The 21,640-nt window shown below is 43.8% G+C and overlaps 1 protein-coding gene across 1 annotated transcript in view; it reads right to left on the bottom strand.

Annotated features, from left to right (window-relative positions):
- Nucleotides 1-8,605: 8,605 nt before the first annotated feature.
- The window catches only part of nnt (nicotinamide nucleotide transhydrogenase), a 51,973-nt gene continuing 38,938 nt past the window's right edge, over nt 8,606-21,640 (bottom strand). The window contains 11 exon segments of the mRNA XM_071350214.1: nt 8,606-10,300; nt 13,480-13,577; nt 13,698-13,790; nt 13,793-13,844; nt 15,890-15,909; nt 17,311-17,323; nt 20,268-20,326; nt 20,329-20,373; nt 20,376-20,404; nt 20,968-21,093; nt 21,095-21,123. Of these exon segments, the coding sequence (XP_071206315.1) occupies nt 10,157-10,300; nt 13,480-13,577; nt 13,698-13,790; nt 13,793-13,844; nt 15,890-15,909; nt 17,311-17,323; nt 20,268-20,326; nt 20,329-20,373; nt 20,376-20,404; nt 20,968-21,093; nt 21,095-21,123 (708 nt within the window). The 3' untranslated portion in view covers nt 8,606-10,156.

The raw sequence follows: 21,640 nt of genomic DNA, 5'->3' as shown, positions 1-21,640 counted from the left end.
CTGGACAGGTACGGCTGTAGAGTCTGATCAGAGTGTGTGTTCTTAACTCTCACCCACAGAATTCTGAAGGAATAGTCTCTATCTGTGTCGCTCTCTTTTTCTCAAACACACACACACACACACACACACACACACACACACACACACACACACACACACACACACACACACACACACACACACACACACACACACACACACACACACACACACACACACACACACACACACACCTGAGTAGCCAGCAAAAAGGACTCTCCAGGGCCAGGCCTCCCTAGCTACAGGATACCACTGTCAGATCATTCCTATGGGATTTCAACTCCATTCCAAAAGTTCCTTTAAGACATTACTTAGGAGATTCTCACGGAAATCTTCAGAACAGATAAGAGGCACCTCTTGTGACAACCCAAAGTGGCTGCAATGTGATGGGGGAGATAAGGGCTGGGGGGAGGGGCACTGAGTAAAGCAACATTCTGGTAAGACTGAAACAGCTCACAGCTGTTTTATACCAACACAACTCCTCACTGTTTAATGGAGTCTAATAAATGTCACTAAAATGGAATTTGCAGTGTTATGTATTGACCTAGAGAAACATTCTCTTATTCAAAAGGTCAAAGAATCAAAGTAGTGGATGACTTAGTAATATTATTTCAGATTTTACAGTAATGGTTGAGGCTATTTTCCATCATTATTTTATGACAGTCTCATCAGAGATTAGACTAGTAATAAAGTTGGTATTCAAAAACTCTTAATATAAACATTGATGTTCAAAAAAATACGCAGCAAAAAATGTTTCACAAATTATCCCACCATTATTTGATAAAAATTGGCAATGTCAGTAGATTATCTTAACTGCAATGTAAATAGTTGTGAAGACATAGAGCAAGTGTACAAATGCTTGTCATAGTTTCCATATTTCCCATAAAAAAACAGAAATATCACATTTACATACGTATTCAGAGCCTTTACTCTGAATGTTGTTGAAGCACCGTTGGCAGCGATTACAGCCTCGGGTGTTCTTGGGTATCACACTACAAGTTTGGCGCACCTTTATTTGGTAAGTTTCTCCCATTCTTCTCTGCAGCTCCTCTGCCAGTTTGGATGGGGAGCGTCGCTGCACAGCTATTTTCAGGTCTCTCCAGAGATGTTCGATCTGGTTCAAGACTGGGTTCTGGCTGGGCCATTCAAGAATATTCAAAGACTTGTCCCGAAGCCACTCCCGCATTGTCTTGGTTGTGTGCTTACGGTCATTGTCCTGTTGGAAGGTGAACATTCGCCCCAGTCTGAGGTCCTGAGCGCTCTGGAGGATCTCTCTCTATTTTACTCCGTTCATCTTTCCCTCGATCCTGACTAGTCTCCCAGTCCCTGCCGCTGAAAAAAATCCCCACCGCATGATGCTGCCACCACCATGCTTCACTGTAGGGATGGTGCCAGGTTTCCTCAAGACGTGACGCTTGGTATTCAGGCCAAAGAGTTCAATCTTGGTTTCATCAGAGCAGAAAATCTTGTTTCTCATCTCACGGTCTGAGAGTCCTTCAGGTGCCTTTTGGCAAACTCCAAGTGGACTGTCATGTACCTTTTACTGGGGAGTGGCTTCCGTCTGGCCACTCTACCATAAAGGCCTGATTGGTGAAGTGCTGCATAGATGGTTATCCTTCTGGAAGGTTCTCCTATCTCCACAGAGGACCTCCGGAGCTCTGTCAGAGTGACCATCAGGTTCTTGGTCCCCTCCCTGACCAAGGCTCTTCTTCCCCAATTGCTCAGTTTGGCCGTGAGACCAGCTCTAGAAAGAGTCTTTGTCACGCCCTGACCATAGAGAGCTGTTGTTTCTCTATGGTGTAGTAGGTCAGGGCGTGACTAAGGGGTATTCTAGTTTATCATTTCTATGTTGTGTTCTAATTTATATTTTCTATGTTGGTGTTTTGTATGATTCCGAATTAGAGGCAGCTGGTAATCTTTGTCTCTAATTGGGGATCATATTTAAGTATCTATTTTTCCCACCTGTGTTTGTGGGAAATTGTTTTGTGTTTGTGCATGTGCACCACGTAGTCACATTTAGTTGTTCATTTATTGATATATTTTGTTTTGTTTAAGTTTCTCTTTGAATTAAATATGTGGAACTCAACATCCGCTGCGCCTTGGTCCCGTTCTTACGACAGCTGTGACAGTCTTGGTGGTTCCAAACTTCTTCCATTGTTACGGCTGTCGTCTTCCTCCTCCTCCTCGGACGAGGAGAGGAGAGAAGGATCGGTGGACCAATACGCAGCGAGGTAATTAGACATAAATGATATTTATTGAAACACGAAGACGAAATACGAAAACACTTGGAAATTACAAAATAACAAACAAGACGTAGACAGACCTGAACATGGAACTTACATAACTACACGCAGAACTCACGAACAGGAACAGACTACATCAAACGAACGAACAGCCAAGACAGTCCCGTGTGGTACACAGACACGAAAGACACAGGAGACAATCACCCACAAACAAACATTGAGAACAACCTGCCTTAATATGACTCTCAATCAGAGGAAATGCCAAACACCTGCCTCTAATTGAGAGCCATACCAGGCAACCCTTTAACCCAACATAGAAACACAACACATAGAAATGCCCACCCCGCTCACGCCCTGACCAATAAACACATACAAAACAAGAGAAAACAGGTCAGGAACGTGACATCCATTTAAGAATGATGTAGGCCACTGTATTCTTGGGGACCTTCAATGCTGCAGAAATGTTTTGGTACCCTTCCCCAGATCTGTGCCTCGACACAATCCTGTCTCGGAGCACTACGGACAATTCCTTTGACTTCATGGCTTGGTTTTTGCTCTGACATGCACTGTCAATTGTGGAACCTTATATAGACAGGTGTGTGCCTTTCCAAATCATGTCCAATCAACTGAATTTACCACAGGTGGACTCCAATCAAGTTGTAGAGAAATCTCAAGGATGATCAATAGAAACAGGATCCACCTGAGCTCAATGTTGAGTCTCATAGAAAAGGGTCTGAATACTTATGTAAATAAGGTTTCTTTTTTATTCTTTTTTTATTTTCGCAAAAATGTGTAAAAACCTGTTTTCGCTTTGTCATTATGGGGTATTGTGTGTAGATTGATGAGGAAAAAACATTTTTGAAATAAGTCTAACATAACAAAATGTGGAAAAAGTCCTTTAAAAAAATGTCAACGGTGTGACTGTCTCTGTAGGCAATTCATCTGATTATACTGTAGTCTTACCTACTGAATAGATAACTAAGGATGACCCCAATACGTACAACAGTGTCTCTAAATAGAGTATGCAAAAAAAAAATGCAAACGATGCCGATTCAGAACAACCAGCCTTCTTGCTATGGTCCAGCAATGCAATAATACCACAGGCAGCTAAGAATGTTATCGTTCCCATTGTGGAGGAGTAGAGCGACGTCAGACCATGCAGCATCATTAATTCTCCAAACATGTCTTGAGATGAGGCATTTTACTCGTCCTGGCGCGCACTCAGACTGCTGGGGGCTTGGCTCTGGGATCCACGCTAAACCCTTGACCTTGGTGCAGCAATGCTAGTCAACAAGTTAGGTCTGAGCCCTGACCACAGGGAATATGAAATGCAGGAAGGGTCGATGACGTCATATCTAATGACACACTGAGAGACAGATTTTAACCAGGAACTGCCGGGCTCACCACTAAACACGGGCGGCAGATAGCCTAGTGGTTAGAGCGTTGGGACAGTACCCAAAAGGTTGCTGGATCAAATCCTCGAGCTGACAAGGTAAAAATCTATCATTCTTCCCCAGATTTAAACCACTCTTCCCCGGGAGCCGAAGACGTGGATGTCAATTAAGTGAGCCTCCCGCTCAGTTGTACAACTGACTAGGTATCCCCCTTTCCCTAAACCTTTGACCTCCGTGGCCGTGCAACGCCATGCTTGAACTCTGCTTTTACTGTCCAGTACAGGTCCCCGAGGTCTAGATCCCTATGTCTGAGGAGAAACATCATGTCATCAGTTCCCCCACACCCAGCAGAGACACACACAGGCAGGCCAGACCAGAGGGGAGAGATCTGGACGGCACCCTAGCTAGCCTGTTGTTAACATCTCATCATAAGTAACACTTCACAGAGAGCTGAGCGCTGTTGAACTTACAATTCATCAAGCCTGATGTTTCTCCACCAAAATGCATCATTTTTTGGGCTTCGAGTCAGCGTCATTATGCAGTGAGCAAGCAAGCTGTGTGTCCATATATGACCTCTCTGGTTGTTCCCACTGAGACGTGGAAGGGCTTATCATATTTGACATGTTGGTTAAATATGATGAGTTGATGGAAAAGCTCTAGGGCCTTGATGTAGGGAGACTGTCAGCACTATTGGTGGTCCACTTGGTTGAGGACATCAGCCTTCAGTTGAGGACACCAACCTTCTCACTTTCTAGAAAGCAAGTCCTCCATGTTCAGACTGTGAATCAGATTCAGTTGGATATCTGATGCATGACCCATAAACATAATTCCACCATTGCGTAAAGTCCACAGTTGCTGAGACGCGATAGTCCAGCATCCCATTGTGACATAGCTACGCGGCTCTGGGACCACCATCAGCGAGGGACGCACAGCCCGACGGCTCACCATCCCAAACTCCCAAACAACACGTTCCAGTGTGACCGGTTGGAGTTTTGCTTAAGCCGCGCTGAGAATTAGATGAGTATGAAAGCCAACGGTCCAATATTCTAGAAGACGGCTGTGCGTACGCATACACGTTTTGGACTCTGGTAAGCGCTTTAGGGTTACGCACCTGTGTGGCTGCCTGGGTTTAACCTCAGAGAATGCAATAGCTCAGAGTGGTTTTGAATGCTGAATAACGTGAAAAGCCAGACCACCATTCATTGTATCAACCCCTTAATTAACCCTCAATTATAAATGACAATAGATGATCCAGCCCTGTTTTCTTAATTAGTTTAAATGCACTCGTAAAGCGCTGCCATTTGTTCTTCAGTATTAAATAAACTACTAAAGCTATACCACCTACGTATACTGAGAACCTAGGGCATGGTAAGGACCTCCTCTGTGTGTGGTGTGTGTGTGCACGAGGGCGCCCACCTGTGTGTGTGTGTGTGTGTGTGTGTGTGTGTGTGTGTGTGTGTGTGTGTGTGTGTGTGTGTGTGTGTGTGTGTGTGTGTGTGTGTGTGTGTGTGTGTGTGTGTGTGTGTGTGTGTGTGTGTGTGTGTGTGTGTGTGTGTGTGTGTGTGTGTGTGTGTGTGTGTGTGTGTGTGTGTGTGTGTGTGTGTGTGTGTGTGTGTGTGTGTGTGTGTATGCCTACTCAACCTTTGTGTCCTGGAGGTTTTATTGAGGTTGTAATAGACTTCCTCCAGACACAACAACACAGACCTTAGCCACATCACACATCACACCACCGTTTACCCATTTCTCTCAGTTGGAGACGACGTTCTGCCACATTCCTTTGAAGCTCGTAAAAATGGAGCATCTTATCTCACAGGAAAAGTAGACAGGTCATTTATGGTGTGATCTATGTTTCGCGTTCCAAACTGAGGGGTTTGGTGATTTTGCTGGACACAGATCCTACACATAGTTTCCCACACATAGTTTCTGGTCCAGAAGGACGAGTGTGTCTGTTTAAATGTCTTCTTATACCCACGATACTGAGGTGAACAGTAGAAGAAAGTCAGCTTACTATTGAAGAAGACCCAGCAAACCGGGAACATTCCCAGAACATAAGCTAAGGTTTTCATATAACATTAGGATGATAACATTCCAAAAACTTTCCAAAAATGTTTTAAAGGTGCACTATGCAGAAATCGCTCCACTATCTCCTGGTTGCTAAAATTAGAATAGTTAGCCTAATTTCAGTTTATGTGAGAAAACAAGCAATTATAGGTTAGAGAATCATTGTACCATCTAAAGGGCTGTGAAATATATTTTCCAAAAACATTGTATTTTCAGCTGTTTGAAACTGGTGTACAAAACTTAAAAGCGGGATGCATAGAAATGGCGCACATAGAACCTATCTACCGCTTCTTAGACTTGCTTTCAATATAACAGGTCACCCAAAAAGTTACATATTGAAGCTTTAAATCAAATATCATTGGAATGTTCTCCTTACATTAATTACAATGCATAACATTTGTAACAACTACCCCAGAACATTCCCCAAACATTCTCATTAGGTTTCCAATGTACCAGTAATGTTTTCAGAACACACTGTCACAACAAAATGTGAGAGCAACATTCTGGGAATTCTGGGAATTCTGGGAATCAGACAAATGTTTTATTCAAACATTGTATAATCATCAGGACGACTGGACAATTTCTGTGTTATGAGAACATTTGCCACAACCTAACAAATGTTCTGGGAACTTTCACATAAGCAATTTTGGTTTGCTGGGGACATGCTTCAAACTCTTAAATTGCATTCTCACTTAGATCGGTGTTGCCTCTGCCATTGATTCTAACATGACTAAAGGAAGCCTCTATCTTGAGGCATATACTTTATGCAGCCACTACAGCTCTTAAGACTCCTGCAATGCTTCAGAGACAACCCCCTCGATCTCGTATATTAACCACCCCAAATTCCCCCAGCCCAACATTTACATTCAGAGCAGCTGGTCAATAAAAGTATCTTAAAAAGGACACTCAAACATGTTTATGTTATTCAACTTCAAGCTTAAGGAAATTGAACAGTAAAAGCAGGGGTCTAGCGTGTCTTTGTTTATCTTCATCTTCACAGTGGAACAGTTTTGGCTAGGGCTTTTAAAGAGAATCCCCAATACATCAATTCTTTAAACAAGCTGTTTTCAGATGAGATACTGTCCAAGCGCATTATGGATGGGCATTGAGTGGAGAAGTAAAATAAGAAAAATGATCAAAGGAATCCTTCTGGCAGTAGAGCTTAAATGCTTATGTTGGCTCAGTAATGTCCCATTAAAAGTAGGTCCAGGACAGGAGGTATAGCGCGACAAATACACGGATGAAATACTGAAGTAAAACATGCTTTGGTAGAAGAAGCATTTGAGGCCAAATGTATACAAGTAGACCTATTTCATTTATCCTTTAGAATAAAGGGCTGATTTTATTATAGCAAATACTGAAGTAAAGCTTGATTTGAAGCAGTAGGGGGCCAGATGTACACAAATACCTATTCTATGTATCCTTTGGACAAGAGGTAGCCTGTATGATCATTTTATGATATGAAAAGAGGTGTTCTAAAGATGACGATGCTCCCCCAGTATGATGGTTGGTTGAGGAACAAGGCCCAACAGAGAGAAGCCGCATCCTCGATGTCCACGGAGACAAACCACAGTGCAATCCAGTCACATTTGTGGTGAAGGAACCATGTACGCCTTCGCTCCAATCACACATAGTTCCATGTGGTGCTGTCCCATTCTTTTACAAGGTACTATACAAGGCTTGGGGACTGTTATCTTCCAGTGGAATCATACGCACATCAGAGAACTCATTTACGTAGACTGCTGGCCAGAGTCACTGCAGAAGGAACCAGTGAGCTACTTTTGTGGTGATGAAGGATTCCTTGGCTTTGGGGAGGAGAGAATTCATGCGATAACTGGGGTAACTTTATATTGTGTGTGCGCATGTTGGCAAGAAAGGGGTATCATTGAACTGGACTTGAAATTGAAGGTCCCAAATAGCAATAGACGGATCCAGATGTTGCAGATTTAAAAAAAATAACATTTGCTTATCATACAGTGCAAACATACTGTAACGCAGCAATACCCTCTTGAGAAATCGCATGCTAGGCCAAGGAAAACAAATCAATTGGCTTTCAACAAGACAGAAATGAAAGGCAATCCCAAGTGGATGGTGAGGATAAGGGTGGATTGTCACCATAGAACATGTTGGCTATCCTCTTATCCTCAGGCCCTGGAAAAATTCTGCTGGCCAAACAAAAGACAGCCTTAAGTAGAGGAGGTACAGTACGCCCACCACCTAACCCTTATTTCAGTAACATCACTTCTCCCCAAACAAGAGGCGGTTTCCCCCTGAACGCCCTCACATGTCTGTCAGGAGGATCAGCAGAGATAGCAGGGTGTCTGAGTGCTACTTGTTATACGTTGAAGTGACCCTCATAGCAAACACATGCAATCCTATTCATTTGAAATCTTCACTTCCATGCCAGCAACTCCACCCATGTATTTGTCTCACACATCACATCACATCACAAACACACAAACACACACACACACACACACACACACACACACACACACACACACACACACACACACACACACACACACACACACACACACACACACACACACACACACACACACACACACACACACACACACACACACACACACACACACACACACACACACACACACACAGAGCCTAGCTATGAAATGGGTATATAAAGCTATAACAACTTAGTGAAAGCGTGGAGACTTGACCTTCCAAGTTCCATAAATGTGCTCAAATGATGCAAGCCTCAAACTGTTGTAGTGTGTTTGAGAGAAGAAAAGTCAAAACAAGCAAAAACATATTTTAAATCAAGGTTTATTGATCTTCCATGATAAACCAGAGAGGAAAACACTCACTGTATCTCCCCACCATGACACTATACATTTTCTGAAATCTTCTTTGTGCAGCAAAGCCTGCTTAGCCTTAACAATTTACAAATAGGGTCTTGTCTAAAAATATATATATATTGTTCTTTACTTTATGACTGAAAACTGGACAGAAATATGGCACATGGCAGTCTAACACATATGATTTGGCTGTCTATTATGACACCATGTGTAAGTGAATAACAGCCCTTCATACGCTAACCTTTCTAGTCAGCGCAAAGCAAAATATAACAAGATAAATACAAGTCTGTAAAGACAGAATACATGCGGTAAAGAGTTCAATGGAACGCAGACGGTAGGGGAACGAACAAGTACGGCGTCACTGACGCACATTCAAAAAATATGATCTTACAAATCCGTCCAGATGTTTGTGTTAAAAAATGTTTGCTAAATGCTAACTCCCGTCCATAGAAACTGGTAGCATAGCTAGCGTATAGAAATCAGCGATGGTACTTGAAGCTGTTTTTAGTGTAATGCAGTTGATTGGTGACGACGACATGAACATACTGTATATTGTTACCCCAAAATAGCGTGAGTGGCGTTGCCATTGTTTTGGTCGAGTTCGATTGTTCTCTTTACTGCATCCATTGATGGAAGAAGAGAATGGAAGGCAAATTTGATCGGGTTAGGAAGCTATGAGGTAGGTATGTTGTCATGGTCAGTGTCTCTATAGAGTTGCATTGTACCAGGTCCCAGTAAGGAAGCATTAGACTGGGATTCTATCTAGATGAAGGCATAAGGAAAGAGCTTGGCACAGACATGGCAGGACTTGCACTCTAACCATTTGACAAAATCGGCAACTCATAAACGTATCAATGCTAAATCAAGCCATCACCTCATAATTGATGATCAATTCTAACAGTTATATTATGATGTCCATGTCTTATTAAACTCTTTTGCCTTTACTTCATATGTGCTCTGTTCTTTCAACGTCCCTCTAGTGCTATGAGGAAGAGCTTAGCTGTGTGGCAGAGGGCCAACTGGAGCCACATTCACAAAATCCTTCATATGAAAGGTTATAATCACATGTAACATTAGTGCTACAACACAAAGCTAGTCATTACACTGTAAGCACACATGTTTCACAAAAAAAGCACACAGTTAAGAGTTGCCATTACTGAATATGGCTTTACATTGTACTTAATCACGCAACAGTTGCTGCTAAGCCAGGAGGAGCTAAACGCAAACGATTTTGACACTTGGTCAAGTACAAAAATCTAACTACGGTATAAAAAGCGTGACACTGTTTTTTTCCCCTTGCTTAGAAAAAGAGGCTGAGAAGAAAATACTCATGGCACAACAATGTTGTCACAAACATCTAAGAAAGAAGAGAACACCTACTCATCATCAGAGCAAACAACTGTTCTGAAAAAAAAGGGAGGAGGAAAACGACAACATCAATACATTAATGCTATGTCTAACTATTAGCTTGTTTGTGCCCATTACTCTCTCCCTCTGGGTGTGTGTGTTGTGGTGCCCTGGACCTCTGCACCACCTCTCCATCCCACCTGCTGCTCAGTCAGACAGGCCCGAGCCCTCCTGGACCAGCCACGGCTCACTAGCTGGCCTTGTGGACTTTAACCTGCAGAGCATCACAGGTCGTCTTAGCATCTCCAAGCAACATCGCTATGTTGGGCTTGTAGAAGATGGGGTTGTCCAATGCAGCATAGCCCACTCCCAGAGAACGCCTCATTACAACCACCTAAAAAGACATGGACACAGGGGCTCAGCATAGACTGCAGCCATTTACACAACCGAGAAAGAACGCCTGATACATTGTTCGATCCTACAGTGCGTTCAGAAAGTATTCATACCCCTTGACTTATTCCACATTTTGTTGTGTTACAGCCTGATGTATTAAATATATTTTCTTTTCTCACCATCTACGCACAATACCCAATAACGACAAAGTGAAAGCCTGTTTTAGAAATTGTAGCAAAATGCATTGATTAAATACCTAATTTACTTAAGTATTCACACCCCTGAGACAATACTTTGTAGAAGCACCTTTGGCAGCGATTACAGCTGTGAGTCTGTCTGGGTAAGTCTCTAAGAGCTTTCCACACCTGGATTGTGCAACATTTGCCCATTATTATTTTCAAAATTCGTCATGCTCTGTCAAACTGGTTGTGATCCTTGCTACACAACCATTTTCAGGTCTTGATATAGATTTTCAAGCAGACTTAAGTCAAAACTGTAACTCGGCCACTCAGGAACAAGCACTGTCTTCTTGGTAAGCAACTAGGCAAGTCAGTTAGGAACAAATTCTTATTTACAATGACAGACTACCCCGACCAAACCCTAACCCAGACAATGCTGGGCTGATTGTGTGCTACACAATGGGACTTCCAATCACGGCCGGTTGTGATACAGCCTGGAACTAGGGTCTGTAGTGACGCCTCTAGCACCGTGATGCAGTGCCTTAGACCGCTGCGCCACTAGGGAGCCCAGTGTAGATCCGTCCTTGTGTTTTAGGTTATTGTCCTGCTGAAAGGTGAATTTGTCTCCCAGTGTCTGGTGGAAAGCAGACACCCAGGTTTTCCTCTAGGATTTTGCCTGTGCTTAGCTCAGTTTGTTTTGGAATGTTTGTATTCTGTACAGGCTTCCTTCTTTTAACTCTGTCAATTAGATTAGTATTGTGGAGTAACTACAATGTTGTTGATCCATCCTCAGTATTCTCCTACTGTATCACAGCCATTAAACTCTAACTGTTTTAAAGTCACCGTTGGCCTCATGGTGAAATCCTTGAGCGATTTCCTTCCTCTCCGGCAACGAAGTTAGAAGGATACCTGTATCTTTGTAGTAATTAAAACAATTTTGAAAAACATAAGTCCACTTTGACATTATGGGGTATTGTGTGTAGGCCAGTGACAAAATAATCTCAATTTAATAAATTTTAAATTCAGGCTGTAACACAACAAAATGTGGAAAAAGTCAAGGCGTGTGAATACTTTCTGAAGGCACTGTATGTTTACAAATAATCAAAAGCAATCAGTGTTTTTTTCCTGAAACTAAACATACTATAGTAAATAAGCCATCCCCAACTGTGATAGCACCTCTTTTAGTCTAGTTTGGTAAACATTTAACACTGATCCATGAACATACCTCAACATGGGTTTAAATGTTGCATGCACCTGCATGTAAGTGGAAGATGTAGGGGGAAGGGCTCCATTTGGAGGAGAAGAGTAAGTTTGTCCCACAACTAATGGGTATTTAAGTGTTGGCCATTTACAAAATTAAGCATCATTAGTGTCTGTAGAGAGAGAGAGAGAGGCAGAGAGAGAGGCAGAGAGAGAGAGACAGAGAGAGAGAGAGAGAGAGAGAGAGAGAGAGAGAGAGAGAGAGAGAGAGAGAGAGAGAGAGAGAGAGAGAGAGAGAGACCTGGGAAATGGATTGGAGTATCCTGTGATTGTGAGCATGTGTTTTGGAGGCACAGAACGCAGCACAATAATTGAATAAGTAAAACCAGAGCGGTGCTCTCACCACTAGACTTTTATTCCCTGCTATCTGACACGCTGAAAGATACTTGGAACAGAACCTCTGTCATACTGAGACCCAAAAATCAACAGGAGGACCGTCCGAATCTACTCAGAGAGGCAGGAAAGGGTCAGTAGTGGCTAGGTGACTCAAGACACAGTGTAGTGTTCCCATGGCGCGGCCCCACCCACAAACACTACTCTTAACACAAAACACACACATACAAGCCTGCACTGACTCAAACACCCTCCTGTGAGAGAAGAGTGTAAATCAATCCCACTATGGTTGTGCTTCAGGCCGGGGTTAGAGTAAGGGTCTGGGACACCCAGGCCTACCCTAGCCGGCCTCTCTAGGCAGGGCATCCCAGTCCAGACTCCCAACCTCCTCATCCATAATACATGGGACAGATGGTTTTATTTGGGACAGGGGTAGGGTGCAAACAGAGGTAATCTCAGTCTGGCAATCAGCACCAGAGGATGTGGCTATGGCACAGTCGGGCTAGGCCTGGACCATTGAATCACCAGCCACCTAACTGTCCGCCAGGCGAGGCGAGGGTACTGAACCAGAGGAATGCCCTCTGTCTGCTCTGACAAGCTTGGCTATGGTGGCACTGAGGAGCCCCTCCTGGTTTGTTTATATCTACAGTTAGACTACACACACAGCCCGGCCCAGCACACCCATCCGCACCACAGCCTGACCGGCCCCACACAGCGTCATATAAACATGAGCCACAAGTGGAAGGTTATTAATTCAAGTGTCTGAGTCACTTAAGAACAATGAAAATAACATTTTCAACAGTCCAGCAGGTCCGAGGGATACAAACACACACGTCATGTTAATACAGCCCAGTATAGTAGAGGGCTGGGGTGCTGGTAGTATTAAAGCTCACAAACTCTGATTTCCCAAGGGAACCTGTAGAAATTAAGGCGTTTTAAAGTGGGGTGGTGAGGCATATGAATCCCACATTTCGGAAAAGTTCCACTCGGATGCTCCAAAATGTCATCATTCCAGAGGGAGCCAGTCACCGCTAATGGAAGCCGTGTGAGATCTGTGCCTGCTGGAGCTAGTACACCTGGGTAAGGGCCTTGTTGCCTCAGTAACAAAGAGTACAGGGTGCATGCATGTGTGCAAACGCAAGTGCTTGTACGTAGAAAGAGGCCCCGTCCCCCTCTAAGGATGTGGCCTGTGGACTCGGTGAATCTGGAAGTCTAGGACTTGAACAGAACTAAAGACGAATAGCTTCCCTCTGAGCCCATGTTAGTTACCCGCTACAATACTACCCTTCACCATTTGGAGAGCCGGAGTAAATCAGCTCAACTTCCAACAAGCCATTCTGTGACAGTCAACATTTGACAGGGGCTGCAGTCCCATTCCCTACCTTTTCGTCCCCTTTGAAGTGTATACTCGTTCACTCTTCATGGATTCGACGATGGAGTTGGGGTCCTCCTGGGCTGCAGAGTTCACTGTGTCGTTAGCACCAATCACCAGAACCAGGTCCGTTTCTGAGACATAGAAAAAGAGATCACAGCAAACCACCGAGAAAATTTGGTGCATATTGTCTATAGACCGAAACACAAGAGGTGAACACGTGAAGGGACAGGAGTAGGTGAAACCAAACATACCAGCAAAGTCCTCGTTGATCTCCTCCAACTCCAGCACGATGTCATAGGGAACACCCGCCTCGGCCAATAGCACGTTGAGCTGCCCAGGCATTCTGGGTGGATACCAAACTGGTAAGAGAGAAGGATTAACATCTTATTCACCTCCATCTATATGGCAAATCACAAGGACAAGAAGGGTGAGAAAACAAACCCTTGTGGTTTAAAAGAATCATAATAGTTTGGCTATTGACAAAAGTTCAGTCAGAAGTACAAGATGGAGGGGCCATGATGTTAGTGCTGGGGGCGGTTTAGGTTAATGTCAGAGGTCATAAAGGGCCTGAGAAGCAGGGGAAATGGGTTAAGGACGGAGGACGAGAGGGCCCTACGGATACACACTGGAGCAGCAGGTTTATGACCAGAGAGTAAAAGCAGAGATCAGAGCAGCTGCACTCTACTCATACTGCCTGAGGTGTCTCGTTCCCCCTCTCCTGCTCTACCCAGACCCTCTGTGATCTCCTGCCATTATGAATCAGTCCCCAATTTACACACACACACGGCTGTTACCCACAGTTGCCTTAGGAACTTTGAATACCCTCGTGTGTAGCAGTGTGTGGAGTTAACCCGTTTGGTACTTCATGTAATGCAATGCAGTGCACATGTTGCAGTGTTGAAATGGAGGGGGGGGGGGGGTGTGAGAGAGGGAGGAGGCATGGCCTTTACAAGAGAGGCTAACCAGAGCAACACCACACTGTGTGAATTATATTACATTACAGATACATTAGGAACAATATCCCCCTCTGGGGCTCCAAACAGTGGCAGCCACATGCCCCGCCCTCATAGCAGCCTAACACCCCCACCCAATTATCCAGCCGAGAGGGAAGGGGAGGGGGGACAGGACTACAGAATCTGGCCACTCTCTGGCCACCCACTTCCCCCTCTAATCAACTGCAAATGCTCTAAGTAGCAGCAGCTGCTGGAACCCCAGATCAAACGAATGAAGGAAAATTACACAAGCTTCCGGTGTGCCTTTTCCCTTCTCTCCTCTTTCCTCCCTCCGGTGTGCCTTTTCCCTTCTCTCCTCTTTCCTCTCTCCGGTGTGCCTTTTCCCTTCTCTCCTCTTTCCTCCCTCCGGTGTGCCTTTTCCCTTCTCTCCTCTTTCCTCTCTCCGGTGTGCCTTTTCCCTTCTCTCCTCTTTCCTCTCTCCGGTGTGCCTTTTCCCTTCCCTCCTCTTTCCTCTCTCCGGTGTGCCTTTTCCCTTCCCTCCTCTTTCCTCTCTCCGGTGTGCCTATTCCTACTTTTGCTCTGCTCTCATTCACTCTCCTCCCTTTCACCTTCCTCTGTTCTCTCCACAGTGAGCCTCAACCCTGTCCTTTCCCCTCCTGGCTTTACCTCTTCATCACCCCAGTGGTGCCTTGGCAAGGCAGGGGTAATGAAGGGGTTAGGGCAGGGGTGGGCAATCATTTTGGCTCGAGGGCCACATCGCGATTTCAAAATAGCACAGATTTGTTCGTCCAAATCAATTTGCAGGCCAGAAAAAACATACTGTATACAGTAGGTCCATTCCCAGCTAGCACATAACGTTCTGAGAACCATAGGTTTCTTAGGTGGGAATTTCAGTACTTCAGCATAACGTTTCCTACAGGTTTCCTCATGGTTCTATTTAAAGTAATGTTCTTAAATTGTTCCGAGAACATTAAGAAACAACATTCTTTTTGGGGGAATTTCAGTACTTCAGCGTAACGTTTTCTACAGGTTTCCTCATGGTTTTATTCAAAGTTAAGTTCTCAGAACATTAGGAAAACTTTCCATGAAAACATTAGTAATGTTCAAAAAACGTTCTAAGAATTATTTAAAGAGTCACTGAACATGCCAATTGACACGTGTCTTTTCTGTTGCGCATTAGAAAAATGGGATTTCAGTCTTGGGGGTGTGTTTCCTGGCCGATTCCGCATTTGTTAATGATGTTTGACCCCCACGAGACACTGTAAATGCGGAAGCCTATTTCATTTCCTAAAAATCATCAGAATGAATCTAAGATAAATCTGAAATATGTAATTATTTTTTATGTTTTTACAGAGGATGTTTTAGTTGCGCAATTTTACATCTAACAAAGGTGTTTGGTGCAGAATTTCTCAAGTAAAAATAAAAGCGCAACGTATTGTCTTATGTAAACAAAGCCGGGCGGGTGGGCAGGTCTATCTCACGGTCTATGCTATTGGATAGAGAGCCATCACTAAAGCTGTTCACCCCATGTTAGTGGGCAAATGTACATCGTCAAATCAAAACCCAAACTCAATTTACCCATTGTGACGCAGAGATGTTCCTTGCTCAGTTTTAGACGAGACTGACTTTATTTGGAAAATTATCCTATTTACACTTTGTCGTCGATTTGGACACTAGAATAACTGTATAACTCATATCGATGCCACATAGTTTTCAAAGGGACTCATTGCTTTTTAAAGACGGTCACTTATTAAAACATATACATTCCGTTCTCAGCGTCAACAAAACTCTCTATCCTTCATCTTGTTAAGTGTGTTCAGGTGGGTTGGGTGCCCACTCATTGGCCACACCTGATCTTAATGAGTGCTTGTTTCTTTTGAAATGGGTTTTGGTGTATGAGTAAAAAGTAAAACATGGCAAGCTAGTGCCATCCTGGTGGTGCAGTGGACTAATTCCATGGATAGGGAACAGAAGAGCATAAGTTTCAATCTTACAGACACTCTGCCACAAAAAATATATGTGTTTGCATGATTAATGCCTAAGAAAATTCCTTTCCATGTGTCCTAACTGTACTTGGAGTTGAACATGTCTCCTCCCCTTCACTGATTGAAGTAGATTTAACAAGTGACATCAATAAGGGGTCATTGATTTCACCTGGATTCACCTGGTCAGTCTATGTCGTGGAAAGAGTAGGTGTTCCTAATGTTTTGTACACTCAGTGTATATTGACTCAGGGGGTTGAATACTTATCTAATCAAGATAGTGTTTTAATAAAAATAACATTTACACGTAACATTTTTCCGGTAAATCGTTGACAAAAAAATTACAATGAAATCAATTAATCCCACTTTGTAATACAACAAAATATGGAAAAAGTCAAGGGGTGTGAATACTTTCTGAAGGTACTTCATAAAGTGGGTAAGACAGTATGTAAAACAGCATTGCACATGTACTGTCTCCACCTTCTAGATGGTAGTGGGGTGAACAGGCTGTGGCTTGGGTGGCTGAGGTCCTTGATGATTTTCTTGGCCTTCCTGTGACACCGAGTGCTGTAGATGTGCTGGAGTGCAGGCAGTGTGGCCCAGATGATGCGTTGGGCTGACCGCACAACCCTCTGGAGTTAGCCAGTTAGTTTGGGTGCTTGAATGTTGTTAGGACAGAACTCTACTTTTACTTGCTTTGAAAACCTGTCAACTGCTGTCTGTATAAAATGTCTGAAAAAAGGAGGGAACACAATAAAACTTCAGAACACAGTCTGCCTCGACTTTGACTGGCACATCTTAATAGAAGTCCAAAACTGACGACCACCTGTGAACAGTGATCAAAAATGCTTGTATAAATAGCAAAAAAACTCAGACAATCCCAGAGATTCTTACCCGGATATTGATATTCTGATGCTAAAAACACAAACATTTGCATAAGCCCTATCAAACGTGCTTCAAAAAATAAAATAATCCTTATATAAACACATTTAACATTTAGGAAATAACCAATCAATTATATTTGCTTAAATGTTATTTCTCAGTTTTTAGTTTTGACACACCAGGTATTTAAAATCTAACAAGAAAAATATTCAAACCAACTTATCCCAGCAATAGGGAAGTCCCGAGTTTTTCTGTAGAGTATAATTTTAGAGGACCAGTGAATCCCCATAGGAACAGAGGATGTCTGAGGGCTCAGGTGTAAACAAGTATGCTAACCTAGTTTATCTGCATGTATTGTCTCAAATAGCAGAATATGGTTTTGATAATAATCCTAAATACAAGTGGGAGCTCTTTCCTCTCATTTCAACAAGACCGGAGGTGAAATAATTGAGCCTGTTATTTTAAAACACAATAAACAAACACCGTAAAATAAATAAAGGACATCAAGGCTGAACAAAAAAAGAATGAGTCGTGAAATGATTTCAATCCTTTTATCTGAAGCAGAAAAGTGGGAGCATGTGCAGGATTCTGGAGCAATCAATCAATTATGTTACTCTTAAAGCTAGAATCCTTAGTTGCTACATCCATTTTTAGATGTATAAATAAATGATATATTGAGTCTTGAAGAATATAACTTATGATCTCATGATGGTCAGTCCTTGCATCCATAGCTCTGCCTATATATTTGAGAGTGGTTCCATTTCTCCAGCTCCATCCCTCAGCCGTTTACCAAAAACAAGTGGCGTGGTGTGGGTTTTGTTGGTTTTCCAACTGCAGATTTCCCCTTTAAGGATGATCGTACTTATAGCCAAAAAAATATATTGGGATATTCTTACACGTGCATTGATCAGGTCCAAGTGCACATGAATTGCTCCAGTACATGTGGTAGACAGGACATTTCTAACTCAAAAGCCTTTATTCACTGGTCTTCACCATTCCAAAGCCAATCTAAGCCAGTCAAACACAACAAGGACCATCAACACTTATCTTTCATCTGCCCCATGCAGAGTTGAGAAGCCTCTTACTGAAATGACCACCATCCAAGGAAGAGAAACAATAATTCACAGCAAATGGACAATCTAAAGCCTCAATTGCTGTTTACAACGTTTGATAGGCCTGTCACAACAGCCGTCAAATACTCTGCTTTCAACACAGCATGTTGCACTGAGCATAACTACGGTCCACACTAGCTCCTTAATGATTTTCAACTTTTTCATGCAGACTCTCAAACACAAGCTTTTCTCCTAACGAAAACAACCCCGTCCAGACAAGGCCAGTGTTTATCAAAAAAAAGTCTTAAATGTTTCCACTGATGTCAATCAAGCAAAGTGACTGTGACTGGTCCAATTATAGGAAACGTGAAAAGGAAAACAAGACAGCTCCGGTTCCAGCTCGGGCCTGGTGTAGTGTAGTGCACTGCAGTCAGCAGGAGAATCTGGGACCCACTGACAACACAGAGAGCAACTGTGGAACAGTGCACCATAATACCAGGCCTTGGAAGCTGAGGATCACCTTTCAGTCTGGCAGGACTACCTGGCACACAAACACCGGCTAATTTGGTTACATTTGGAGAAGATGCTTGAAAATGTTTGAATACAAAAACAAGTCTGGGTTTGCAGTAGTCAGTTAGACAACTGTGTACTTTAGAAGTTCAGAACATCCTCCACAATAGATATAGTAACATCTCCCCCACTGTCTACATGGGCCCATGGTGTAGATCCATGTTAGATAGATAGGGTCTAAACGTCTACTGTCTATGTCCATGGCTGGATCAGGACACCGTAGGGGCTGGACTGCCTGCGGCGGTGTGTTTTAAATGAAGGAGCCATCTCTGTTGTGCTTGGCCGCGCACGCCTGTTTACTCTGGAGTGCCACGCTCATCATCCTTTCTCCCCTTCTCTTTATTCATCCTCCCACATCTCATCGCCCCTCCATCTGTTCGTCCTGTCTGCCCATAATGGTCCAGTTCTCTGTTGTAGAGAACAAAGTGGATGCCGACGCAGACAGAGGACAGACAGAGCCATAAGCTTTGCTGGAGGCCATTACACTTACTGGCCCAGGAGGTCAAGCCGAGCCACAGACAACCAGGCTGTTTAGAAGAGCAGAGCAGAGCCAGCCACTAGGTTGGGGTTGTGTCCCAAATGGTACCCTATTCCCTTTACAGTGCACTACTTTTGACCAGAGCCCTATGGGTACTGCATATTAAAGCCCATAAAAAAGAGCCTTCTTTTCTCCTCCTCCATTATTTTCTCTGGAAGCAGCATACTGTATGGACCAGCACAGGTTGAGGCTGCACTGCCAGGCAGGAGAGATAAAGCTGACTTCTCACTCAACAGTTCACTCCGCCACTAGGTTGGAGAAGCAATGTGCAGAGAGCTGTCGTCAGGGGACGGGTTTTCAGACAGGGTGGGAGAGCGGAAAGACAGAGAGTGAGATTATACAGAGGTCTGTCAAAGTCTCAATAAACCCTACTCCAAAACACGACCCAGGCTCTTGGACCACCTCGGGATAGAGTGGGCCTGCATGCCTGACGGACCCTACTCGAAAGGTGCCCCAATGAAGTTGAGCAAATTAACTGGTGATGTAACAAGGTCAACAGAGGTTAGCTAAACATAGAAAAAAAGTTAGGGAATTTCTGAAAAATGTGGATGGCAAAGGACCATGTTTTCTACTTTCTGCACAAGACCTTTGGCCACAACACACTTACTCTCTAGGTCTTAAAAACATTTGTCAGTTGAAACCTGTGTACGTGGGTGGTTTACATGAACCTACCCTGTCAGTGCTCCGGTGTGTGTAAGTATCACTGCGTTAATGCTGTGTGTGTGTGTGTGTGTGTGTGTGTGTGTGTGTGTGTGTGTGTGTGTGTGTGTGTGTGTGTGTGTGTGTGTGTGTGTGTGTGTGTGTGTGTGTGTGTGTGTGTGTGTGTGTGTTGCTGGGTTTTTACTTTACCTGGAGTGATAATGATGTTGTGGGCGCCTTTGATCATTTTGACAGTCTGGTCCACGTTCCTACGATCTCCATGGGCTTGCCTGACCCAGTGGATGATGTACGTTGGCCAGGGAACGGTTCATGGCCGAGCCCCTAGCCAGGGTGAGAGGAGAGAGAGGAGGGGGAGTACAGAGATGGATAGGATCAAAAGCTGCTCAGCCTTTTTGAGTCAACTGCATTTTTCAGTGAACCCAGTTTCTTTCAGGCAGTCAATGCAGCCAAGAAGGCATTTAAGTAGTTAGAGTTCCTCCTAGTGGAGAACGTTGGAAGCACAGAAACTGCCTCTTGCACATTTTAGCATCTTCAAGGTTTACATGTAGGTTATGAGCTGATGCGGCCTATGTATCCCATACTGTCTGATGTATAACACTTACTAAATACAGACAGACGGAAGGACTATAGGCTCCATACTTTAATCATTCTATAGCCCTCAAACTCAAATCTGGACCTCGAAGCCAGTTCCACTGCGTTTTTTCATTGTTCCCCTCTACATCAGGGACTAACTTAGACCTGGGACACCAGGTATGTGCAATTAATTATCAGGTAGAACAGAAAACCAGCAGGCTCCATACATCGTAGGGTATGAGTTGAATACCCCTGTTCTATAGGATGTGTGACACTTCGAAAATACAGACCAACGGACTTCCTTACCACACACGACGCAGGAGAGAATGGCCCCTGAGGAGCCGATGAGGGCCCCTACGATGTTGAGCAGGTTGTTGCTGAGCAGGAAACCCTCAGCACACAGGGCCCAGCCGGAGTAGCTGCTGAGCACCGTGATGACCACCCATGGCTGTTGTCAGCGTCAGGCCCTAGAAGAGCAAGACTACCGTTAGACTGAAGGTTGATATGGCAGTGGGGTTAATAAAACAAGGCAATTCATTAATGTGTTGCTAAATTCAATATATTGTCCATACAAAAGAAGGTATACATAAAGCATGTGTCATATGTGTAGTAGGCCTGGCCTATATAAACTCACACGTCTGCATTGTCCTGAAACATGTGGGCATAAGCAGACAACCTGTATTATTGAATGGTAAATAGAGAAATCTGACCAGGCAGTAGAAATGTAGTGTATTTAACCCCTATCAGGTCACAGTGGGCCTCAGTCAGTGCATTAGGTGTTTGTCAAAACAAGGAGTATTCATTTCAAGTGCTCTCTATGATATCATCCTAGTGTTACTCTCCAAGATCCCTAACTCAGGGAAAGGCTCTAACCAGAGCCAGCTACCTCACATTATGCAACGATACACTCCATCAAACAAACAGTGAGGGCAGGACTTGAACAATATCAGATCTCCCTTTAAAGGCATTCACGCTCAGGCACAG

Source organism: Salvelinus alpinus, chromosome 18 (assembly GCF_045679555.1).
Source record: "Salvelinus alpinus chromosome 18, SLU_Salpinus.1, whole genome shotgun sequence".
NCBI lineage: Eukaryota > Metazoa > Chordata > Actinopteri > Salmoniformes > Salmonidae > Salvelinus > Salvelinus alpinus.
Note: the sequence above shows the minus strand (reverse complement) of the source record. Positions and strands in the feature narration are given on the sequence as shown.